This window comes from Leptonychotes weddellii, chromosome 9 (genome assembly GCF_054177405.1).
Source record: "Leptonychotes weddellii isolate Sample4059 chromosome 9, ASM5417740v2, whole genome shotgun sequence".
NCBI lineage: Eukaryota > Metazoa > Chordata > Mammalia > Carnivora > Phocidae > Leptonychotes > Leptonychotes weddellii.
In genome coordinates this window covers 100,797,110-100,823,422 of record NC_138377.1, presented here as the reverse complement: position 1 = coordinate 100,823,422, position 26,313 = coordinate 100,797,110, and the positions used below count along the sequence as shown (strand labels likewise).

Genomic DNA, 26,313 nt, shown 5'->3' with positions numbered 1-26,313 from the left:
CAGAAGGCCTTGACCCACCTCCCACAGGGCATGGGAGAAGAGGGGACGTGGTAACCCCACCAGAGGACCCAGTTTCAGTGCAGGGGGGACACGAAACCACCTGCAAGAGAAGAGCTAAGTCCAGCAGGGAATGTGATGGTCATGGAAGAAGGGTTTGCAAGGGCAATCTTTCAACAAATATTTATTGAGCAGCCGTATCTGCCAGGTCCTGGGATCGACACAGTCCCTGCCCTCGTGGGCTTAGGTCCTGGCAGAGGCCTAGTGGAAAGCCTTGGGGTGATGGGATGGGACAGTGGGAGGTGCAAAGGGCGACAGATGCTTCCTAGTTTTGAGCAAAGAGGCCCGGGGATGTGAGGAGCGGTGGCCCGAATCTCAGTCATGCCCTTTCCAGGAAGAGGGCTGACGTCCCCTTGCTGAGTCCATGTAGCCATTCCTTCCTGGGTCTGCTCCCTGACCACAATGCACTGAATGCCTACGGGGTGCAGGGCCTTGGGTGCAAGGGCCGGGCCAGGCCCAGCAGCGGGGTGGAGCAGGGGCCGAGTGAGTGGCCACACGGTTCCAGGAGGACGGTGGCCAGCAGCTGTAGAGGAGGGAGGTGCTCGGGGCTCTCAGAGGCCTGTCTGAGGGGGGCTGGGCTGGTGGGGGAGCCTCTGGAGGGCAAGGGAGTGGGAACACAACTGGAGAGACCTCCAGTGAGACCCGTGTCAGAATCCCTGGGGGAGATGCCTGCCCTAAGAGTCTGGGGCGCTCTGCCTCCCTTCATCCCCCCTGCTGAGAGAGGTGTCAAGCTGGGCAGCCACAGAGGAGAGAGGAAGGGCAAAAAAGTTGTTGAGCCACTGGGCTACGTTGGGGGAGCCCCGGAGGGAGCAGCCGAGGGAGCGCACTGCTCCTCGACCCCGGCGGCAGTGGCGTTGGCCCATGGCCCTCTGGAGGTGGCAGGGACCCTCCTGGGCATCGGCAGGATGGCCGGGAGGCCCCGTGGTGGCAGGGGTGGTGGCCTGGACCTTGGGGGGAGGATAAGTCCACAAGGGTTTACAATACACTTTGAGGGGCAAGCGGAAGATCCGATGAAGATGGGCGGTTCTTTGTGTTCTCCGTGGCAGGAAGCTGGTCCCGCGGCGGTGGCAGATGGCAGCCTCCTCCTGGTGACTGGCAGGCTGGCTGGGAGACTTGGCCTCAGGGTCTGCAGCTTGCTCGGCGCGATGGTGGGAAGCCCAAGCCAGGGGACGGCATGCGCCAGGGGGCAGACGGGAGGCCCGGGAGAGGCGGTAAGCTCCTCGTGCTCTTGGCAGGGGGTGGGCTGGCGAGGAGTGTGGTGCAGCGGTCTCCGTGGGCTCCATGCACTTTCCAATACAGAACCTCAGACTGAGGGCTGGAAGGGACCTCAGGGGCCACCCAGTCCAACCTTTCACTCTGTTCAGATCCCCTTTGCCCCATCCTCCATTAACCAACCTCCAGGGACGGAAGGGTCGCAACCCACAAAGGTACTTGTTCCATGGGGGGACGGCTTTCACGTTCTTTCTTAGGGCGTGAGAACTCGCCTATCTGGGCCCCACATGGTGCGGCCCATGCCCTCGCGGCCCTGCACTGACCCTCACTGGTTGCAGTAACCGGGGTACGGGCTCTTGTCCACCCTCCTCGCTGAGGACTTAGAGGTTAGAGAACGTGTAAGGAAGCTCCAGACAAAGGCATTAGCTAGTCCAGAAACGAGACAGGGCTCTGGAAGGAAGCACTCTAGCAGCATTTCAGAGCACGTATGGTTACTGAAGGCGCCTGCCCTGGTACGAAGGGAGGGCTGGGGTGGTCCAGGCCCGCAGGTGGCATTTGGAGGCTGTCCTCAGGACAGCTCACAACTCACTGCCTCGATGGAAAACTCCCCAGGCGCAGGGCAAGTCTGAGGGTCACCTGCTGTGGTTGTGTCCCCTGGGACCTGGAATGGGGGGAGGCAGGAGGCCAGGGCCGAACTTCTGGACCACTCACCGAGTTTTCAGCATCTGAGTCTTCCGAGCTGCTGATCACCACGACGCGTTCCTCTGAAACGGGGCAGAGGGGACAGCATTAGGCCCTGCTCGGTGGCCCAGTGGGTGAGGCCCAGGTGTGCTCCATTGGGAATCCCTGTGGGCGAGTGGATGGGGTGGGCCATGTGTGCCCTGCAAGGCGGGGGATGGGGACATCCACCAAGTGTGCTGGTGTGGATCTACTTATTTATTCAAAAGGGCTTTCCGTCACTGCCCACTGTGCCCTGTATGTGAGTACTTAACTCAGCTAGCAGCCCTGAATTCGGAATCTGCTCCTTGTACAGGCAGCTTGGCAAACAGCCCCTGGTTTGGAACCTTTTGCAATCCTAAAGAAGCACGTTCGTGTGTTCCAATCCTCAGCCTCATGAGCTGAGGTGTTCGAATTAAAAGATACTTTACTTGGTTAATCAAAATCTTTTGATTACCAATAGCATTGTGAGCAAGGAATGTCGGTCAGGGCTCAGTGTGCAAGCAGGATCAGGGCTCAGTCTGGGACCTAGAATGAAAACAAAGGGGGCCTCTGGGTGAAGCAGATCTTGGAAGAACTGTCTTGACCATTCCAGAATTCTATTAGTTGACCGCAACTCATGTCCAAGGACTCCCTATCTGGCACTGTCAGTAAGAGATTATGTAGGACAAATGAGGTACTTGATGCAGGTGACCTCTGCAGACAAATTTGGGATGTGATAGGTGTGGACTTTCCCCAAGGTCTCTCTAGGCACATGCTAGGTACCCACCAACACACGCTCCCTGGGGACACCCGCCTTGGGCAGGGGCACAGTGCTGGGTACCCTAAGGGGGAAGGAGCTACAGAACCATGGGCTTTAGCCCCTCAGGCTCCTCACACTGGAATCCCAGCAAATCACCTGGTAAACTGTATCCATTCTCACCCCCCAGGCAAACGGTGCGCTTTCCCTGCCCCATTTGGGGGCAGCTGAGAGCTCGGGACACACAGGGGATGCTGCTGGCATTGGGCTCCCTGGGAGGGGTGAGGATGCAGAAGGGTCCCACCCAGCCCCTGGAGGACAGCACGCAGGCTGTAGCCTCTGCTGCCCACCCACCTCCCTACCTGCCTCCCCGGGGTTGCCGGCTGTGTGGTTGCTGTTGGGCAGAAAGACCTCGCCTCCGAAGATTGGGCTTTCAGGGCTGGAGGGCCCATCCAGGTGGGGTGGCGAGACTGCCTTGGAGGTGCTGGGCCTGGGCTGTTCGGGGGAGCTCCGCGCCAACCGTGTCTCCCTCTCCTCCTCAGACTCCATCTTGATGGCCTTCCTGGGGCACTCAGTCTGGCAGGACTTCCTCTTCTGGGGCAGGACTGTGTTGCAGACCTCCTATGCAGTGGGGAGTCACAGGGCCAGGTTAGCAGCCTTCAGGGGTGCTGGCAGGGTGGGCAGAGACGCGGACCTGGGTGGCAGGGGCCTGGGGCCCTCCCCATTTTGCTCTCCACAGAGGACGCCCCCTGGGCTACCATGCCCACGGGCTGTCTGCTGACCACCACCTCTGCTGGCCTCTGCCTGCCTCGAGGGGCTCGTGCTTACAGGGGAGGTTCCTGGCAGGGCAGCCAGGAGCGAGGGAGAGAACACAGTAGGTGCTGATTAAGGCCTGGATTCTCACCCCACCCCAACCCCGCCTGCCTAGTGGGATCTGGGCTTCCAGGGACGGAGGTGGGGGTGGGGAGAGCCTTACCTCTCTGCAGGAGGAGTCTTTGATGGAGTAGGCGTGAACCGGCACTGGGTGTACCCCGGGCACTGGCTGGACCAAGCTCATAGTTTGGGTCTCAGCCAGCCCCGGGGTCTGAGCCTGAGCCCTCTGCGTCTCCTCTGGCTGTGAAGTCCAGAAACAAGAGAGACGGAAATGAGCAGGTGGCGAGCCCAGGGTTGAGAACCCAGGCCTGGGGTCATCCCCAGGGCCCACTGGGGACCAGGAGGCCTCCTCACACCCTCCGTGGCTTCACCTCCTCCTGACCCTGAGGTGCTGGCATCCAGGGTCACTTCATTTCCTGGGCATCCTAACAGGGCCAGAAGGGGACTTCCGGGATCATGCGGACCAACCATGCCTTAAGGCTTGCTCAACGAGAACTCTAGGAACAGTGCTCGCTCCGGAAGGAAGCTATTCTTATACAGGTGCAAAGTTAGAATGGTGAGGAGACCCTTCCAGGGGCTTCCCTGTGACCGGCACTCTGCCCCTGGGCTTTAACTCCACTTGGGTCAGAACGGCAATTTACACACCTTGGACCCATCACTGAAAACTCCTCAGGCCTCCGTCCCCCTCCGTAAAATGGGACTACAGGCAACATCTGTCTCGCGGGAATAGGCGGATGAACTCTGCTGCGCTTGGAAGAGCAGCTGACACTTAGTAAGCACCACTGATGCTGCGGATGGTAAAGACTGTTTTTACGACTCCGCTGTGCAGGGCACAGTGCGAAGTGCTTCCTACACCCATCCCGAAAGGAAGGAGGGAGGGGCAGCTCCTCAAAAAGTTAAACACAGAATTTCCAACTGACCCAACGATGAGACTCCTAGGCAGAGGCCCGAAGGACTGAAAACATGTTCAAACGGAAACCTGCACGCGAATATTCATGGCAGCCCAAAGGTGGAAACAACCCAGATGTCTATCAACCACTGAGCGGATAAACAAAATGTGGGACAGCCACTCAGCAGAGCATTACTCAGCCATAAAAAGGGACGAAGTTCTGCACGTGCAGCTTGGATGAACCTTGCACGCTACACGAAATGAAAAGCCAGCCACAAAAGAAGACAAGTTGTATGGGTCCGTTTATATGAACTATCCGCAAGAGTTGACTGCATAGGGAGAGAGCAGATGGGATGCTGGGGTGGGGGTGGGGGAGACGGGGGGCAGCCACAACATCTCCTTTCGGGATAATGGGAATATTTTGGAACTAGGTGGGTGGGGTGGCTGTACAAGATTGTGAGCGTACTAAATGTCACTGAACTGTACCCTCTAAGATGGTTCAAATGGGGAATTTTCCTATATGAATTTTACCGCAATAAAAAAAATTATAAAGAAATAGGGACCATCCCGTGATTATTGCCAATCTATAGAGAAGGGTCAGAGGCACGAGAGGTGAAGTGATTGATTTCCCAAGGTCCTGGACCGGGGTTTGAATCTAGTGTTTCTGAAATGCAAGTTCCCTTTTCTTTAGTCACTGTCTCCCTTACACCCCTCCACACCACCTTTCTCTACGGTGCTGCATCTGCTGGACAGTTTGCTGAAAATAAGTGACAAGTGACCTGGGAGGTGTCCCTCGGAGAGGGGAGGCCCAGACTCTGGGGCTCTCCTCCAGGGACCCTGGCCTGCTGTTCCTGCTTCCAACTCTGTGTGTGCCCAGTAGACGACCATGAGCAGGGGCCTGCAGTGGTCTGTGTAGTGAAGGAAAGGGAACCGCACACAGCTGGAGCAGGGGCAAGCAGGGGAAACCTAGCATGACCACGAGCCCCCCCAACCCCACCCCCCGTGCTGGGACGGGAACCCCCCAGGGCTGGGCTCTTAATATCGAGTACTTTGATGTGGGATGTGGACTTCCACATCATTTGCTATAATGGACTGACTTCCTTTCCCCCCACTTCCCTCCTGGGTTTTTTTTTTCCAACATCTTTACAGAAAGGAAGGAGAGTTGTCTCTCTGGATCAGAGCAGAGTGTATCTGGGGGAAGGGGGGAGAAACAGATGATCTCCTGGGCCTCTAGGAAAGTACACAATCTCCGCTGAGTGCTCTACACCACTGGTTTTCAAACTGTAGTCTGTGACCCATTAGTGGATCATGAAAGCAAATCAGTGGGTCATGACCAGCATTTTTTAATATTATGCAGAATAGTACAGAACAGAAAATACCAGAGTACGTCCCATGTAACAAGTGTAATTTATCCTGCAAAACTTCCATTTCAGCTACAGTTATGTACGTGCATGCGTATATACTGTAGACTAGATATAAAATAGTATTTCTTTACAGTGGGTAGTGGTCAAAAATTGAAACCACCTCACACCCATTAGGACGGCTATTATTGAAAACAGTGTGGGTGAGAATGTAAAGAAACTGGAGCCCACTGTTGGTGGGAACGTAGAATGGTGTAGCCAACTATGGGAAATTGCATAGTGACTTCTCAAAACGTTCAAAATAGAATTACCATATGATCCAGCAATTCCACTGCTAGGTAAATTTTATGTTATGTGTATTTTATCACCCTGAAAAATTTTTTTACAAAGCTGAAAATGTCCTTTTGTGTCTGGATCTACAAATCACTGGTAGGTGAAAGACCCTCTTTGCACGTGGGCTATGAACTCCCCACGGGTGGGCTTGGGTCCCTCTCTCTGCATGTCCCACCCATGACACCCTCACTCCCAGGTTAATGAAGCAGGGGACACACAGGAGGGGTCTCTAAAGACAAAAAAATCATGATGACTGATTTCCAGTTGTTTTATAACTTTAAAATGTTTTATTTTTTTCATTGAAGTATTTTAACGTCATTACAAAAAGAGCTTAGAAGAAACAAAAAGAAAACGCCTCTAAGCTAGGCAGTCCTAGTCAAGCCTACTGCTATTCTTCTTATCGCCTCTGCGTGGGCACATGACTGCAATGAAAGTAAACCAACCATTTCAAGAGGGATCAAGTGTTGGTGCCGGAAGCCCAGCTTCTACCTCCTAAGGCAGGGGCACGGACCCAAGAGTAGCCTTTCTCTGGGCATAGCTATAGCTGATGGACCGGACTTTCTCCTGGGACAGCCTAACCATGCCTGCCTCCCAGCCTCGCTGCAGCTGCTCCACTGGGCCCTTGGGCTCACAGTGTGAAACCTATTCCCCTCCCCCAGCTCCACTGGCCTAGCTGTCCCCTCCTCCAGCCTACTACCAAAGTGAAAGCAAGAGGCTTTGCAAAAAAGAACGTTCTTCTGATGCTCCAAGTTCAAACCGCTTAATAGCGGATAGGATGGTGAGAGGTCATGTAAAGACCAAGACCCGGCAAAATGCTGTTAATTAACCAGCGACTGGCACCTGGAAGATAGCCGAGTGCTCCGAGCTCCGTGGACCCTGGGGGCACTTTACACAATTATTCAGAGGATTTCTATGGGGACATCATTCATCCTTGCATTGTAATACCAAAACCACCTAAATATGCATTGGCAGGGAATTGGCTAAATTAAGCATGCTACATCCATTCAATAGGCCACTGTGCAGATGCAAAAAGGCATCAGGAAACTCCCTACCTACTGATAGTGTAAGAATTCCAGAGGATTCCAGAATACTTCCTTGGGTGAAGAAGCCTGGGCACAACACTCTGAATATATGGTATTATGCTACCTTTGTACAAAAAAAGAATGGAAAAACCAATTACCTGTAATCATATTTGCTTGTAATGACAAAGAAATTCTGGAAGGATATGTAAGAAATAAATAAAGATAGGTATATGGGCATAGAAGTGGAAAGATAGGGACCAGGTGGGCGTGAGACATTATGTATCCCTTTCTTTCTTTCTTTTGTTAAATCCAGGTAATGTATGCGCAGGACTGGGGCAGCAAGGTGCCACATGGAGGGTATTATGCGACAATACGGGCTATGCACAATTACAGCCTTTTTTACATTGTATAAGAAATCACTGAGATGCTGACTAATGGGAGACCTCAAACGAGGAATGCGGTAGGGAGAGATGGTAGGTGAGTGTCCTCCCCACCTCAAAACAGTGATTCTCAACTGAGCTACAAATCATCATCACCTGGGGATCAGAAAAAAATTTTTTTAGGTACAATTTATATACAGTGAAATGCAGAAACTGTAAGTGTACAAATCAGTGACATTTTAAAAATTGGGAGTATAGTTGACATACTTACCACTTTCTATGTTTTTACTTCTGACCATGTGATCGTATTACTTATCCAAAAAACAAAATACTTTTGTTTTTTTACTTTTTACTTTACTTTTCACTTTACTTCTCCTTTTTTACTTGTCAAGCTATATATATGGGAATGCAGTACCCAAAGCAGGTAGGAGTTGGCTTCTAGTCCTACCCCTAGCTTGCCGTGTCATGTGGCTCTGAGTTAAGTCACCCTCTCTTTGGGCCTTAACTTTAGCCTGTGCAAAAGAGGGGGTTAGACTCCATGCTCTCTCCTAGCTCTAAAACTCTCAGAGCCTAAATCCTGCCTCCTCCAGGAAGCCTGTCCAGATTGCCTCTGTCTACTGAAATCTTTTTCTCCTAAAGGCCATATATGGCAAAGCTAGGAAGGCTCACCGCCTGACCCGCTACCACCAGAAGACCTGCTTTCCATGGAGGGTTGATGGGTCCAGGGCCCACATCCTTGACAGGCAGGCCCATGCAAACCTGGATGACCACAACGCCTGGTCCAAGAAGGAACTCAGGAAGCTTAGCCCAAAGCAGAGGAACCATGCATGCAAGCATCCAAGAGGGCAAGCCAAAGCAGGGCCACTGCATTTTCCCCCTGGCCAGCAATCTAAGTCAGAGCAGTCCAGAGACAGGAGTGGCTGTCTCAAGAATGAGTGAGCTTCCTCTTCGTGGAGGTGTGTGTGTGGACAGCCACAGGTCAAGGGTGCTGCAGAGGGAATGCCATCATTAGAGGGCGTATGGACACCTCCCAATCCTGAGAAACTATGGTTCTTTTTTTTTTTTTTTTAAGATTTATTTTATTTATTTGAGAGAGCGAGAATGAGAGAGAGTACACGAGAGGGGGGAGGGTCAGAGGGAGAAGCAGGCTCCTCGCTGAGCAGGGAGCCCGATGTGGGACTCGATCCCGGGACTCCAGGATCATGACCTGAGCCGAAGGCAGTCGCTTAACCAACTGAGCCACCCAGGTGCCCGAGAAACTATGGTTCTTGCACCTATGCTGGTCCTGAAATCACACCCATGAAACCCAAGCTGCTGGGACTGAGGTCTGACTCCTGGCCCCATTCTCCTCCCCAAGAACCGCGTGTGGGGAAGAGGAGGGGAAGGCCCCTATGGTGATTCCAGGAAAAGGCTCACATGTCTGGGATGGGGTACAGGGTAAGGGAGAGGTCATCTACCACATCTGTCAGGGCCACCCACTGGTGACTGCCTTCTTCACCTCCTGTCCATCCCTTCCTGAACCCATCAAGTGCATTTAGGAGTCCAGAACCAGCCAGTTTGCCGGCCCTTCCTTTACTCCCTCCCACCGAAAGCTCCAGTCCAGCCACTCGCTATCCCTCTCAGGCACTCTCCCTCCTCTACTGCCTGCAGACATAGGGACAACGAGACTCAGTTTCCTTCCCACCACAGGGGAACCTGTCTGACCTGCTGAACCCTACCGCCTCCCCTTCACACCTGAACCCATCTCACCGAGTCAATGTCAAAACAATCCCTAGGAGTGCTGGCAGCCTCTGGGTTGGCTCGCCTGGGTACAGCTGCATCTGGAGAACAAAGAAAAGGTCACAGGCAGGTCAGGGATATCCCTGGTAAGAGGCATCTTGGATGGGACAGTGACAGAGGAAATGTCCCTGATGCTTTTCCTAGAGACTCAGGCTTCAGGGTCTCTCAGAACACCGGGGTAGCTCCACGGAGGGGCTGTCATTTGGAAGGAGAGCCCCCTGACTGCAGTGAGCATGAACCCAGCCAGAGAGGAAACTGCAAACCCCAGGGGCACCCTCTGTCCATCTCCTGGCCACCACCAAGGCAAAGTGCAACCAATCCTAAGGTTGTTGTTGCTCGCTGACTTCTCTGCATACAGTGAGAGCTTCAGATACTCTTATGACCCACAGCCTGATTTCTATTACATCTAACCTAAATCTCTCATGCTTCAGAATAAAAGAGCTCCTTGCCCTGCCACTGCCCAGTTATGATACCGAAGACAAGCTGTTTAAACTCTGTGGGGTCATTTCCTGTATACGGAGTAACATTCACTGCCTAGGTGGAGAAGGCACAAATCCATATCCACTCCAGGATTATACTTTTATGAGCCCACATCCCTCAGCTCCGAGGGCAGGAGTGAGTGAGGAGCCCCCATCACTGGCCCTTGCCCAGATACCTTCAGATTCTGTTGCCACCCACCCCTTTCTCGGTAAGGGCATCCTCACACTAGTTTATCTATCAGCTGTGGGCAGCTGATCCAGATGACAGGCCATGCTGGAGGCAAAGTATCTCCTCCACTGAGCCAGAGTGTGGTTTTGGGTAACCATCCAACCACCCCAGGGGGTTTCCTCAGCCCCCTTCTGCTCTAACCTCAGGTTCAGTTGAATTCTCTGTTGCTACACACAGGGCTTAAGCGAACTTCCTGGAGTGGTTACCCTCTGAGGCTAAAATGATACTGGGTCTGGTTCCCTGCTTTGTATTTTCTTAACTTCTCCGAGGGTCACAAGATCACAGCTAATCCAAAGGGTCTTGCAAATTAGTACAACATGACCCCTCTGGGAGGCTGCAGACCCACGTCAGGGCCTACTCTCCTCCTCATAACCTGCACTCTAGAATCTACAATGTGAGCAACCCTAGACTTAATTTAAAAAAAACCCAGGTTCCTTTCCTGTCACATGTAAATGACCTTTTTCTGCCCGTCTTGCTTGTGCAAGAGCAAAGCACAAGCCCTTAAATGGTAAAGGGGTTGGTCACGAGGGTGGCTCGGGTGCTTACCTGCCTCCTGAGTGATGCAGGAGACCAGTTCCTGCAGGCGCACTTTGAATTCGTCGAAGCTGTCGGTGCGCACGGTGGTTTGCAGGTTCTGGGGCTCCTCCTGGCGCAGGCGGCTGAGCGCCTCACGCAAGAAGGCGTGCATGTCCAGCACCTCCTGGTCAGAGGCGTAGCGCTTCATCCTCTGCACCAGCGAACCTCCCAGGCGGATCCGCTGCAGCACAGCTTCCAGGTGGCCCAGCTGGCCGGCGATCTCTTCATAGCAGCGCTGGTACTGCGCGTTCACCCCCTCCAGCAGCACTTGCTCCTGGGCCAGCACGTGAGCCACCAGCTGGCGCACGCGCTCGTGGATCAGCTCCTCGGTGTCTGCCCGCATGCGGCCCAGCTGGCTGACGGCTGAGCGCATGCGCGCCTGCGCCGACCCGAAGGCGCGGTCCTGCTCCTGCAGTGCCTGCGCCATGGCGCCCAGCTCCTCCTGCCGCTGCTGGATCTCGGTGCTGATGTCGCACTTGAGCTCGCTGTGGCCGCTATCCAGAAGCGCGCACGAGCAGCACAGTGGTTTGGAGCAACCTCGGCAGTAGATGCTGCGGATACACAAGGCCGGCCTGGTTTAGGGCTCTCCTGCTCCCCCCTCACCACTCCCCCCACCTCCGCTTTACACTTTCGTTAATTAAACTCCTCTTCAGAAATTACAAAACTTTGAATCATGGTGTGTTTCTAGGTTCGTGCTCTTCCCAATTCAGTCTGTGGTTTGTGTGTGTTTAAGATTTTATTTATTTGAGAGAGAGCGAGCACAAGCAGGGGGACCCGCAGAGGGAGAAACAAGGCTCCTCGCTGAGCAGGGAGCCCCATGGGGGGGCTCCATCCCAGGACTCTGGGATTATGATCTGAGCTGAAAGCAGACTTAACCGACTGAGCCACTCAGTCGCCCCTCAAGTCTGTGGTTATGGTGCTAGTCTTCAAACTACCAATAAAACATTAGCACATAAAAAAGTTACTAAAGTAACAACAGCTAGGCTTCTCTGTGAAACAATATACAGATACACAAAAAGTTAATCATCTCTTCACACCACTTCTGAATTTCTTTTCCCTTCCTCCGAGGAAACCAGAGGAGCATCTGGGTGCGTCCTTCCACAACTCTGTCTGCTCAAACCACTTTACACAAATAGCCGGACTATGCAGCTGCTTGCAGGATTTTAAGGACTTGATACATTTTATCCCACGCAATGCTCCCTAGAGTTTCCATGGGGAGAATTATTTTTATCCTCTTTTCACAGGCGAAGAAACCCAGACATTCAGAGGTTAAATAATTGGCTCAAGAATCTACAACAATTTTGGTGGGTTGATGTTTTTTCTTCAAAACAAAACAAAACAAGATCATGCTATGAATGAGATCATGTGTAATGACTTTGTAACTTCCTCCTCTAATTTAACTTTTGTTCAGGACATTCCTGGAGGTCCAATAAGTATAGATCTAATGTATTCGCCTTTGAATTTCACATGTACCACAACGGATCCAGTCATGCTCTTGTTAATGGACATTCCAGTGATTTCCTGTTTTTTTATTTTTAAAGATTTTATTTATTTATTTGAGGGAGAGTGAGCGAGCACGAGCAGGGTGGGAGGCAGAGGGGGAAGCAGACTCCCTGCTGAGCAGGGAGGCCGATGTGGAGCTGGATCCCAGGACTCCGGGGAATCATGACCTGAGGCCAAGGCAGACACTTAATCGACTGAGCCATTGAGGCACACCAGTGATTTCCTATTTGTACATTTTTTTTTCTTTTTGCCAATATGGACAATGCTTTATGTGGCCTAACACATGGATGCTTTTGTTTCTATGAAATAGGTTACAAATAATAGGAATGTTAAATCAAAGAGTATGCATATTTTTATTTATTTAATATATTTTAGCTAGCAGACACTTCCATAGCATTTTCTATGTGTCAGACACTATTATAAGCATTTGAGAAATATCAACCCTTTTAATCCTCCTAACGCTCCAACAGAGTAGGAATTATTATATCCCCATTTTAAAGATGAGGACACTAAACAAGAGGTACAGTAACTTGTCCAAGGTCACACAATTAGTAAGTGATAGAGTCCAGAGGCAAACTATAGTAGGCAGAATAATGTACTAATTCCCAGAACCTGAGTATGTTATGTTATATGATGATAAGGACTTAGTACATGTGATTAAGTTAAGGATCCGGGATGGGAAGATTATCCCGGATTATCTGGGTGGGGTCTTTATAAGGAAAGAAGGGGAGGCAGGCAGGTGTGAGCAGGAAGATGTGATCATGGAAGCAGAGGTCCTGTGATGCTCTCCTGCTGGCTTTGAAGATGGAAGGGGGCCATGAGCCAAGGAGTGCAAGCAGCGTCTAGAAGCTGGAAAAGGCAAGAAAACAGATTCTCCCCAAGAGCCTCCAGAAGGAACATGGCCCTACTGATACCTCGATTTTATCTCTGTGAGACCCAATGCAGACTTCTGACCTCCAGAGGTATGTAATAATACATTTGTAAAGGGTTAAGCTCCTACATTTGTGGTAATTCGTTACAGCTGCAATAGGAAACTAACAGAAAACTCCAGGCAGTATGGCTCAAGTCCCTGGTCCTGCAATGCCCCCTCTTCAAACGCTCCCAGGAAAATACTGTTAGTCACTTCCCCAGAAAGTTTGCTGTGATTTATTCTCATTAGCAGCGATAGTCAGCCCACCTGAGGCCAGGAGAAAGGATCTTAGCTGGAGCCCCTTTGGCCTCAGTTACTGAGATCAGCTTGTCCTGGAACAGCCAGTGGAGACCCTGCCAGGCAACCTGACTCCAAAACTGTGGCATCAGGCACCAGTCCTCAGCTTTGCCAGCTCTCAGCCTCCCCAAATCAACCAAGAAGGCAAGGCCTCAGAACTTGAACCTCTTGATCAAACAAAGGAGACTTATTCCAGGCCAGGAGAGGTTTCCTGGAGAGTCTAGAGTGTGAGGGAAGCATGGGGGCTGCCACTGGGTCAAGAGCATTCAGCTCTTCCAGCCTGGGGAAATCTGATGTAAGTGACAGAGACCCATCACCACAAGGCGGGGCCGGGGACTGAGGTAAGTGTCAGCTGAAGCAGAGAAAAGAGCTGGGAAAACGTGGATCTGACCTTGGCTCTGTGCCCTTGGCAAGTCACTTAACCTCTTTGCACCTCAGTTTTCTTATCTGTATAACAGGGATAATCCCCAACTCATATGGGAGTGCTATAGAGGATCAAATGAGAGAAGTCCTACATAATATGAAAAGAACCAATAACTCTGCAGAGGGCAGCTTGGCAACAGCCATCAAAATCACAAATGCATTTATCCTCTGACCCAGCAATCCCTCTTCTACGTAGCTACTCTGTAGCTCTATCTCTAACTTACAAAATAACATCTGTACAATGCAACACAGTATGTAAGAGCAAAGAACAGAAACAAGGCTAGGCAATGAGTTTCATAAATTAGGATGTACTCCATACAGTGGAATGCTATGCAGCTGTAAGAAATCGAGGAAGCTCTTTAAATGGAAAAATCTCCATGGCAAAATGAGGATAATAATAGGAGCATAAAAAGATTAAATGAATTAATATATATAAAAGGTTAGACTAGTGACTAGCATATGATGAGTGTTCAATATTTGTATTATTATAATGTATATTTTAAATTAAAAAAATTGGGGTGCCTGGGTGGCTCATTCGGTTAAGTCTGCCTTTGGCTCAGGTCATGATCTCAGGGTCCTGGGATCAAGCCCCGAATTGGGCTCCCTGCTCAGCGGGAAGCCTGCTTCTCCCTCTCTCTCTGCCCCTCCCCCTGTTCATGCTCTCTCTCTCAAATAAATAAATAAATAATCTTTTAAAAATAAATAAATAAAATCAATAGGATGCCACCTATTGTGTAAGAATGAACAAAAGTAAAAATATATTCACATTTGGGGAGCCTTGGTGGCTCAGTCGTTAAGCGTCTGCCTTCGGCTCAGGTCATGATCCCAGGGTCCTGGGATCGAGTCCCGCATCGGGCTCCCTGCTCGGCGGGAAGCCTGCTTCTCCCTCTCCCACTCCCCCTCTTTGTGTTCCTGCTCTCGCTGTCTTTCTCTCTGTCAAATAAATAAATAAAATCTTTAAAATATATATATATATATTCACATTTGGTTGTATTTGAATAAAAACATCTTAGAAGGACATACAAGTTAATAAAAGTAGTATGGATGGGGCAGGGCAGAGGTGGAGTGAGACATTTCACTGTAAGCCTTTTAAATTGCTTTCATGTTTGGGGTGCCTGGCTGGCTCGGTCAGTTGAGCATGTGACTCTTGATCTCAGGATTGTGAGTTTGAGCCCCATATCGGGGGTAGAGATTACATTAAAATATTCTTTTGTTTTAATGAAATCTTTTGATTGCTTTCATGTTTGAAGCTTGTGAATGTATTACCTATTTTTAAAATGAAAGAACAGAATACTAATAAATGTGGGGAACTATATAGCATGTAGAAATAAACGGAGAACCAAATAAAACCTCCTGTCACTTTCCCTGCTTTGGACCCATGGGAGGGGCTGAGTCTGAAGTTAGCCTCCCTTCCTTAGAAAGAGTGTTTCAAGCCTGGGAGGGGTACGCTAGGGTAGTCTGGCTGGTGGGAGAGCAAGACCTTTTGGGTTGACCAGTCTCTGCTGGGCCCTATTCCTAAGCCCTTTCTGCCCTAAATGGGGTCTCCCTAGGGAAAGTGGCCACTGCTCCCCGACTGGCTGGAAGCAGACAATGCGCAGCATCTCTGTGAGGTGGTTGGCCGGCATCAGAGCCCCAGCCTTCTGATAAAACTGAGGAGCAGACCATAAACTGGAGTGACCCATCGAGGGGCTGCCACCTGAGACCAGAACTGAGTTCCTTGGCCTAGGATTCCTTCACTCTCACTCAAGGAACACTCACTGAGAACCAACTGAGGGCTTGGCACTTTGGTGGGAGGCAAGGTGAAGTGGGCACATGCCCACAAGGAGCTCCATGACAAAAGCCCGAACTTAACACAGACAAAGAGAAGAATAGCTCTAAAGCAAAATGACAGTTATTTGCTCCTGGACTACTCAAAAGAATGAGCTAAACTAGCATAGAATTAATAAGAAGTTGCTGCAGAAGGTGGCTGGAATACACCAGAATTAAGAGTAGAAAATTGCTTAATTCTATCCCAGCAATTCAAACGAAGAGAAATATGGAAAAAAACTTCCATGCTCTCATTCACAAACAGCAATTTTCAAATGCTTAAAAAAAAAAAAAAACCTCTGACATAATTCTAGCAAAAAATATACATATGGAAAAAAGACAAAACTCCATTGAGAGAGAAAGTCTAAAAAACAGAAAAATGTACCAAGGTCCCAATTGGAGAGGCTAAATATTATGAATATCAATTCTTCTCAAGTTAATATAAAGATTTAAGGCAATTTCAATCAAATTACAGATGAGATTTTGAAACTTCACCAACTGATTCTAAATTTCACAGGATGGAAAAAATCAGATGGAATAGTTAAGAAATTTTGGGGAAATCAGTGTTAAGAAGGGGAATTTTCTCTGCCAGATAACATAAGATAGAACTACCATTTTAAAAAGAGTATGTGTGGGGCGCCTGGGTGGCTCAGTTGGTTAAGCGTCCAACTTGGTTTCAGCTCAGGTCATGATCTCAGGGTCATGAGATGGAGCCCCATGGCGGGCTCTGCACTAGGCGTGGAGCCCACTTAAGATTCTTTCTCTCCCTCTGCTCCTCCCCCCAAACCGTGTGCTCTTTCTCTCTCTCTCAAATAAATAAATAAATCTTAAAAAAAAAAAAAAAAAGAGTATGTGTGGTGCTAGTCTCAGAGTAAAGAGAAAGATCAGAGAACAGACCATATAGGCCTTGGCATCTATAAGAATGTGATAGTTTATGGAATAAAGAAAGCATCCCACACTAATAGACATTAAACAATTCCATTCAACAACTGGAATGGAGGAAACTGGCTACCAAGGGGCAAAAAGCAAGTTAGAGCTTGCTTCATACATCACAGTACAACACATTTCTGATGGGTTACAGAGTTAAGTATGAACTGTGACACCATAAAGATACAATAGTTAACTATTTACTTACGATGGTAAAGACCTTATAACCACTGAAGAAATGGCAGAAATCATACAATCGACAGATAGGACTACCTAAAACTCAAAACTACGTATCTTCTGGAAAGACATTCACAGCTTCCTATCATGAGAAAAGCAAGTTACGAAATGCTACGTGCTATTCATTTTGTTTTAGATGATTATAGAGATTGCAAGAAGGAGAGCAAACAGTCTATATTGATGGGAGTTAGTAACTTCTTTCTCTTTCTCCCTCCCTACTTTTTCATCCATTTAGATCTTCCAAAAATTTCCATAATCACTTCGAAGTGAAGGAGCCTGGACTTTAAATAGGAGGCAATGGAGACCTCAAAAAAACATTCCATCTAGGAATTACAGAGCTCTTCGTCTTCTTCCCTGAGATGGATTGTTTCGCTTATCTGTTTATGACTGTTCAGTGAATTGACTATGTTGTTGATATTTTAATAAAAGCCTCAACATGTTTCCTGGGTTCTCAGTCTCCCCATCCGAAAGCTGCCTGTCTAAATTGCTGTGCCAGAGGCCATGTGACAGCAGGAGGGTACGGTTTCTGGAAGTGGACAGCCTTGGGCCTGAATCTGAGCCTTTCCATTCCCAGCGACAAGGCCTTGAGTAAATGACATTCTCTTTGTAGAGTCTGAACTTCCCCATCTATAAAATGGGGATAGGTAAGGATGCCTCTCATAGACTGTTGCAAGGACAAAGATGGGCTGGTGTATGTGAAGTCGCCCGCACGGTGCCAGGTCCACACTGGACATTCTGGAACCATGAAAGAAGGGGAGGCATTAACTACACATGTACACATGGCGGGAAATATCACACTGAGTCCCACTGCGGTCAGGCCACCCCAGGGCAGCCACACCCCACCGAGACCAGAGCGGCATGCCACTCCTGCTGTTCTAGGAAACAGGGGAGCTCGGACCCGCACAAAGCAAAAATCCTATGAAGGTGGGACCTGTGGGAGAGAGCTGGCCCCAGAGCAGGACTCCAGGGCAGGGCCCGGCTTTGCTGAATGGCAACTGAAAAACTCCCTCCTTTACCACCCTCCCTCCACTAGAATGGCGGGGAGCTTTCACTTTGGTGGAGTAGGAAAAGGAGCAGCCTCCTTTGGAGACTCAAATGATTAGCTAGAGGGCAAGTAAAGAGACCCATCAGTCATTTACACAGGAGTATGAATGCATTTAATGAGACTGGTTTCCTGCGCTCTGCTGGGGAACAGAGCTGAGGAAAGATTTCTGAAGCCGGGAGAGGAGCTGGGTAATTGCGGAGCCTGGGATACTGACAGTGAAAGCATTATTCCTGATGACCTCCTCTCCTCCAACCATTCATTGGTTGAGAAGGTGGTGGCAGAGAAGGGAGAACCTGACGGCTCAGAGAGGAAGATACTAGAAAAGAAGCAGCAGGGAAAGATGAGAGGAGAAAGTCTTGTCTGTTTCACACTATCATCTTATGCCGATCTCACACCCAAGAATGACGATGCTTTTCCTTCCCTACTCGTTTCTAGGCAGTCCCTGCTCCCAAGTCGGAGGGCTGGCACATCCATGGTAGACAGTGTTCCGAGAGGCCACATCACTGCCCTACTTACGGTGAACAGCACTACCACTGAAAGGCCACTCAAGCCAGAGACCAGGGGACTACCCCCCCCCAACTTCAACAGCTCATCATTAATTCTTGTTGATTCCTTTCGGTTACTTAAAAAAAAAGATTATTAAACACCAACAATATGCAGGCATGGCGCTAGGATATAAAGGCGCTTAGATGTAAAGGTTGAATCCCGGTTCCTAAATTTGTCCCATCAGTTCCCATTGCTACCACCTTTGTTCTTGCCTCAGTCACAACTTACCTCCTTTGCGCTGTCCCCTAAGGCCTCCCTGCCTCTGGTCGCTCCAATCAACCCTTCCCAGTGCCACCAACATGATATTTCTAAAATGTGATGATCATCAAACACTGAGATGACCACAGTGATGCTCCTCACAAGTACACTCAAAACAGTATCAAGTGCGGGCACCTGGGTGGCTCAGTTGGTTAAGCAACTGCCTTCGGCTCAGGTCATGATCCTGGAGTCCCTGGATCGAGTCCCGCATCGGGCTCCCTGCTTGGCGGGGAGTCTGCTTCTCCCTCTGACCCTCCCCCATCTCATGTGCTCTCTCTCTCATTCTCTCTGTCTCAAATAAATAAATAAATAAATAAATAACCAAAAAAACCAGTATCAAGTGCAAGACACTTTTAAAGCATCACATGAGTTATATGTTAATAAAGGAGATTTAATTGTTGGAACACTGTTAGATAACTTGGGGGAATTCACTGAGTTTTATAACAATGCACTACAATTATACAGTATTGAATACTAGTGAACATTGATGAAACAGGAATTTATGTGCCAGGAAATGTTGCAAGACAAAGGTTTATCACATAGACAAGTACAGTGATCGCCAAACTATTTAAATCTGATCTAATTTGGGGTGCCTGGGTGGCTTAGTCAGTTGGGCATCCAATGCTTGGTTTCAGCTCAGATCATGGCTCAGGGTAGTGAGATCTAGCCCTGCCACTGGGCTCAGCCTCTTCCTCTGCCCCTCTCCCCGCATGCATACACTCTCTCGCGAGTGCTCACTCTCTCACAAATAAATAAATACATCTTTATATCTGATCTAATTTCAGTAAAGGAGATGGAAAGCTAAAACAATTAATTAAAGCCATGAATGAGAAAAACATTATCTGATGATTAAGTTAACAATAACTTAACACTGTATTAGTTAGGTGACATATGGTATAACAAGGCAGCTCCTCTACTTAGCCATACCAATCTTGAAATACTTTTCCAACTCCAACAGCTTTGGGAGAACAAATCCAAATTGTAAAAGATGCCAAAGCAGGAATTTGTTCAAAGACTAAAGTATATCATTAAATGTTAAGAGAATCTGGTAAAATAGAAAACAGGCAGTAACTCCTTATGTGCAGCAAACAATTTTGATAGTCTCAAGTACTTTTATCACAATGTGTACAAAATGATTTTATGTAACTCTGAATGTATACTGTGGTTCTGATCCTCATTACTGATTCAGTGATCATTAAATAAATCAGTTCCCCCCAAATTATAGTAATACTGTTAAGATTATGAATTGGAAAAACCTGGAAATAATAAATTAAAAATTGTAATACTAATGGTGATAGAGGAAAATGAGGAGGAAAAGGAAGAGGAAAAAAGAGGAAGAGTAAGAAAATTTCACTGAAATAAAAACACTTTTATTATTATTATTATTATTATTTTATTTTCTAAGATTTTATTTACTTATTTGAGAGAGAGAGAGGGAGAGAGAGAGAGTGATGCATGGGCAGGGGGAGGAGCAGAGGGAAAGGGAAGGGGGAAAGAATCCCAAGCAGACTCCATGCTGATTTGGAGCCCGACGTGGGGCTTGATCTCTCCACCCTGAGATCATGACCTGAACTGAAATGAAGAGTCAGATGCTTAACTGACTGAGCCACCCAGGCCCTCTGAAATAAACAGAATTTTTAGATTGAAGGAGCCTGCCAGGTTCCAGAATAATTTGATACAAAATGCTCAACACCAAGACAGTTTGGTTAAATTAATAAACTTCAAGAATGAAAATGTCTTTAGGTATCAAGACAGAAAAAGCAAATAAATTTGGCCTCAGGCCTCTCCTCATGAACATTTGACACTGGAAGACAATGCAGTAGTCTACAAAATTCTACAGGCAACAGTGTGATCCAGGTACATTATACCTAGCGAAGGTATCATTCAAGTAGAAGAGCAACTGATAGACATTTTCAATACCAAGAGACTCTAGGAATTTAGACTGCTTATTGACAACATCCATCCAATTAAGAGCTGAATCAAAATAAAGAATTTGCAAGAAGGAATGCCAAAGTACAAGGGCCAGGGCCATGCATGAGAGCCATCTTAACATAGAACCAAGATAGGTAGATGGATGGGCGCCTGGGTGGCTCAGTTGGTTAAGCGACTGCCTTCGGCTCAGGTCATGATCCTGGAGTCCCTGGATCGAGTCCCGCATCGGGCTCCCTGCTCGGCAGGGAGTCTGCTTCTCCCTCTGACCCTCCCCCCTCTCTCATTCTCTCTGTCAAATAAATAAATAAAATCTTTTAAAAAAAAAAAAAGATAGGTAGATGGGAGTGGGCCATCCTGATCTTCTTCAGCAGAGACTCCATTACTACTGTCTAAAATGGAAGTGTTTCATTAAAAACAAATATAATGACTCCAAACTCTTAATGTATTAGCAATAGTTTTTTTTTTTGCTTTTTTTGTTTTTTTTGCTTACTCAGATATTTTAGGAAACATTTTAGGATGAAGAAATATTTCTTTGAAGTTTAGTTAGTCCAATTTTACATCAGTATCTTTTGCTTTTGTTAAAGTCAAGGGAAATTAGGGGCGCCTGGGTGGCTCAGTCGTTAAGCATCTGCCTTCAGCTCAGGTCATGATCCCAGGGTCCTGGAATCGAGCCCCGCATCGGGCTCCCTGTTCGGTGGGAAGCCTGCTTCTCCCTCTCCCACTCCCCCTGCTTGTGTTTCCTCTCTCACTGTGTCTCTCTGTCAAATAAATAAATAAAATCTTTAAAAAAAAAAAGTCAAGGGAAATTACATTTATTATTGCTTAAATAGCATGCTTCCTTTCAATAATCCACTTCTGAGGGAAAAAACACTCTGCATTCTAAACAAGCAACTTGCAGAATCCTTTTTTGCACTTCAGCCTGGTTGTGAGTTGAGGACTGCTGGAATGTAGGCCAGCAGTGCCAGGAAATGTACACATAGTTTGCGGTCAGGAACCCGTGCACCCATTCGGGCCTTGGCTCGGACAAGATCCCTATTTGGGTTAACTCCCGTTAATGCACTGGCCTCTTGCCTCATTTCTACAGTGGGAACGGTCCTCTGTTCCTCAATAATCTTTCAAGAAGGTATGAGAATTAAGATGACAATCCAGAAAAAACAGCTCAAAAGACAGGAACGTACTGTTATATTAACAATAATATGTATTAACTCCAACCAGAAGAGCCCATTCTCTGCCCACACAGGAAAAGGGAAAGCTTTCTGTTGGAAAGGGACTGCCCAGGTGCCAAGGGGTTGGGGAGCTTCACTTGAGGCTGGCTTCAAACCTGTCCCCTGCACAGACAGGTGGCTGATCCAATCAGAAACACACTCAGACTAGGCTTAGAGTTCGGGAAGAGATTCTTGCTCCTTCCCGCTGGATTTGAGGATGAGGGTGCGTACAAGGGCCTCTGGAGGGGCTGTAATCATCTGGCAAGCAATAGGGAGAAAGCCTTCTGTGAATGGAGCTGACTTGGAGGAAAGCCACATCCCAAGAAATACAGAGAAAATAGGGCCTGGTGCCACAATTTGAATATCTAATCAAGTAGGGTCAGAAGCCAGCCACAACCTTATTCACTTTATTTTTTTTTATTATTATGTTATGTTAATCACCATACATTACATCATTAGTTTTTGATGTAGTGTTCCATTCACTTCTTACAGAAGCCAGTCATTCATTTTTGCTTAAGATAAAAATCTGTTACTGATTTACACATTTGTTTCAGTTGTAACTCATACAGACGACACTCCTCAACGTACAGCTCTCATGTCCCTTTACCCACACATTCAACCAAATCTAACTTCGAGCTCCACTGCCCCCCCGCACCCCACCTGCCACCAGGAAATGAAAAGCAGTTGCTCTTGGCAATGAAAACAAGTCCCCTGGGTGAGTTCATAGAAAAACCTGGAAATGGATTATTTGACTGTACCCTAACTCTGGCAGTAGCCTTCCTCCTGTCCATGTGGTGCTCCTGGGCCAGCTCTCAATCCCAGTAAGATCTTCAATCCCCAGGGAGAGGCAAGTTACTGGTAACTTCTACAGAGGGTACCAAGAAGGCCCCAGGAAGGCCAGCCAGACACCTGCAGTGCAAACTTTCAGGAGGCATTTGCTTGGTTCATGAGGTCAAGGGGGCTCCTTAGGATTGGCCCCTGCGGCATGTGGCCTTCCTCCCCTGAGCCCTGACCCTCAGTGGGCCCATCAGGATGTCTTTTCCATTCTCTTCTCGTTAGCAGCCCTTCCTTGCCACCAGCTCCGCCACTGCATGCTGTCTGCCTCTGCCCAGAACCTCCCCCTGGGCTGTCCAGCCTGCTTCTCCCTGACCTCTTGTGAATCATGCCAACTTCCGGTCTTAGGAATTCCATCCCCAGTTTATGATCTCATCACACCTTTCAAACTGGATTAATAGGTCTTTTGTTTTTTTCCACTCAACTAATTCAAATGCTTTCTGGCTACAAAGCTTTGATGGACTAATTCCCTTACTCCATCCCAGGCAGAATCCACCTTGAGCACAGAGCCCTGTGTGGGGCTCAAGCCCACAACCCCAAGATCACGACCTGAGCCAAAACCAAGAGTCAGACGCTCAACCAACTGAGCCACCCAGAAGCCCTTCTGTGTATGATTTTTAGGCAATATGGTCAGGTTTTTGAAGCCATCCACATCGCCAAGCTTTGGGATCTGACACCCAGATATGGGTCTCAGCACCACCTGCTGTCCTAGACCCATAATACTCTTGGGTGGAAGGCACTCCCCAGCACTCCCAAATAGGCTGGCAGCCACCTTGACCTCCAGGTCAGGCAGGCCCTGGAGTGTGAGATTTGGGCCTTTTCCCCAGCCTTCCATCTCTGCATTCTTGCAGGCCTCATCCCCACCTGGACCATGGCCTCCATCTCCTGATGGGGCTCCCTTTTCTCTGGTGCAGATTCTTTGCTTCAGTCTCTGCTGGGTACATATACCCAACAGTATGGTGGTCAATCTCTTCAAATTCTTTGTGGAATGGGGTGAAATGTAAATAAGCATGCAGCCAAACAATCATACGGGCCTCCGGTCTCCCAAATTTACCCACTTCACAGAACCACAGTGCAGAGAGAGAATCTGATCCTCCCACCCTCTGCCTTAACACCCACCAATGGCTTCCAACAGAGCCCCCCCTTGGGTCCCCATCAAAGTATGTTCTATAGGCCATTCACTGGTAAAACAAGGACTGCACGAAAAAGGAGCAAGCTGAGAACATTCTATGTCTCAGAAATGATAGGATCGAGTCCTAACTCCAAGCCCCCCATGTCTGACTCCAGCTCCCCCTTTCGGTCCCTGCCTTCAGGCATCCCCTTTACTTGCAATTTCTGAAATGCAGCAGACTAGTGCTTCTGCCTTTGTAGCTGCTGCCTGGCCCACCCCACCCTGCCCCTGATGCCATTTCTCCTTTTTTACGCATCAGGCTAAAGGTAACACCCTCTTGGAAGCTGCCTTCCCCAGCCAATGCCTTTTCTAAGACGACTTGCTTTTGCACCTGCGCTCCTCCTCCCTTCTGCCCTTAACAAATGACAGAGCACAGACAGCGAGGTGAGCCCTGTGCCGAGCAGGGACAGAGGTAGAGGACAGTGTGAAATTACCCAAGCTCAGGGTAAGCAGGTTTCCTGTTGGCACTTTACAGCCTTGACTGTTAGTTGCAGATCTGGTTCTTTTACCAGACTGTGACCTCACAGAGCACCAGGCCTGTGTCTGTTCATAGTTATACCCTAGTGCCTAGTGGACGGCCTGCCACATAGGAGGAAGCAGGCTGGAAAAACGTACTCCATGGAAGTGGCGATCAATGCCAATGGCCCCAAGGCAGACACCGCCAGGCTGAGTTCTAAGTCTAAAGCCACCTCTGGTGCTGCTCCCCACCCTGAGTCCTAAATCAGCCCAGCGTTTAAAGGATGAAGTGGTTTATTACTGCACCATGACCTGAAGAAAGCTGTGGGTTATTTATGGCACTGAAGTTTTGTGCAGAAAACAGAAGTTGAGGGTATCCAGTAACCACTGGCAAACTGTGAAACAATGTGAATTGTGTCTGTGTATGATTTTAAAAAAAAAATGTTATTTTATTTTTTTACTTAGTGAGAGAGAGAGTGCGCAAGCGTGGGTGGGTAGGGGAGGGGCAGAGGGAAAAGGAGAGAATGCCAGGCAGAATCCACCTTGAGCACAGAGCTCTATGTGGGGCTCAAGCCCACGATCCCAAGATCACGACCTGAGCCAAAACCAAGAGTCAGACGCTCAACCAACTGGGCCACCCAGAAGCCCCTCTGTGTAGGATTTTTAGGCAATATGGTCAGGTTTTTGAAGCCATCCACATTGCTCAAGGGACTGGAATCCTGCCCTCTTGGCTGGACCAGCCTTGCCCATTGTACCTAGAGAGAAACCCATCCCAACCCCTACGTCAAACCACTTGTAAGCTACTAACATCTTGTTTAGAAATGAGGAGGGGGACATCATTTAGGTATAAAAGGGATTTTTAAGAACTCAGGATGAACTGGAAAATTTTCCAGAAAATCTGACTCAAGACCCATAACAGACCAATACCAGGGAGAAAATCTACTCTTCAAAAAAAGCACCAGTTTCAGATAGTTTTTCAAGAAACTTCTATAAACCCAAACTACATATGTTCTTTAGCTGTTCTGGAGCAGAGCAGAGAAATTATAGGAATAGGAATTTAACGTTGACTCAGTACTTAATATGTACCAGGCACTGTGCTAAGCAATTTGTGTGTGTGTGTGTGTGTCTGTGTATACCATGTTCAAAAAAGCTTACAAATTCATGGAAAGATATTAGTATAAAATGGGTCAAAAACCTTGAAAGAAATCATACGTATTCATAAAAATCGATCACATTTATAAATATAGATAATAGCCTAAATAAAACAGGGTTGAATGGAATCTAGCTATGAATTAAAATAACAGTATATCAGGACCAAATAGGGTTTTTCCTCCTGGGAATTAAAAAAATGGCTCAACATAAAGAAACACTGCTATATAATTCATCACACTGAAAGGTAAAAGGACACCTTCATAGAATCCCAAAGAACACCCATTCCTGAGTTAAAAATAAAACAAAATAGCAGCCACAAAAAACTCTTAAGCTAGAAGTGGGAGGCAACTTTCTGAATGTGATTTTGTAGTTACCTAAGGAAGCCAATAATAAACAGCATAGTAAATAAGAAAAACTCTCATGAAAGCTGGGAATAAGATACAATTGTCTTCTCTTCTTTTCTTTTTTTTAAAGTTGCCTTTTCTAACCACTTCCTCTCACTCTTCAATAGTGTTCTGACGGTCCTAGCTAACAAAACAAAGCTACAAGGAGGTAATATGTGTAAATCCTGGAGAGAAAAAAAGTTTTTATTCTTTGCAGATGACACGATTTGTTTACCTAGAAAATCCAAAAGAATCAATTGGAAAAACTTACAAGAATAAAAGAGCTCAATCAGATGGCTGATATAATAAATTAGGAGGATTAAAGGATGTTAATGATAACCAGCTAGAAATGGTAATGGAAAAGGTTTTATTCACAGGGTCATTAAATACTATAAATTTAACTATAATTTGAAAGTTCAAGAGGTATGTCCGTAAAACTATAAAACTCAAAAGATTTAATCAGAGATGAGGACAACTCTCCCCAGATTTAATACAGTTTCAATCAAAATCTCAATGAATACGTAAGTTCTGAAATTGCATCAACTCTAAGAACATAAGAAAAGCAAAAGCACTTCTGAAGAA

At 47.9% G+C, this 26,313-nt stretch overlaps 1 protein-coding gene across 7 annotated transcripts in view; it reads right to left on the bottom strand.

Annotated features, from left to right (window-relative positions):
• The window catches only part of PML (PML nuclear body scaffold), a 40,362-nt gene that overhangs the window by 9,630 nt on the left and 4,419 nt on the right, over positions 1–26,313 (bottom strand). For 3 of the 7 annotated variants that reach the window (XM_006740961.3, XM_081831377.1, XM_031036314.2), the window contains exons 3-7: positions 10,617–11,197; positions 9,333–9,403; positions 3,702–3,839; positions 3,088–3,346; positions 1,981–2,033 (exon numbers count right to left, since the gene is read on the bottom strand). In XM_006740961.3, the coding sequence (XP_006741024.1) occupies positions 1,981–2,033; positions 3,088–3,346; positions 3,702–3,839; positions 9,333–9,403; positions 10,617–11,197 (1,102 nt within the window). Of the gene's footprint in view, positions 1–164; positions 1,344–1,980; positions 2,034–2,443; positions 2,515–3,087; positions 3,347–3,701; positions 3,840–8,223; positions 8,572–9,332; positions 9,404–10,616; positions 11,198–26,313 lie in introns of those variants that run through there. The other 4 variants (XM_031036317.2, XM_031036316.2, XM_031036313.2 and 1 more) reach the window with 4 other exon arrangements.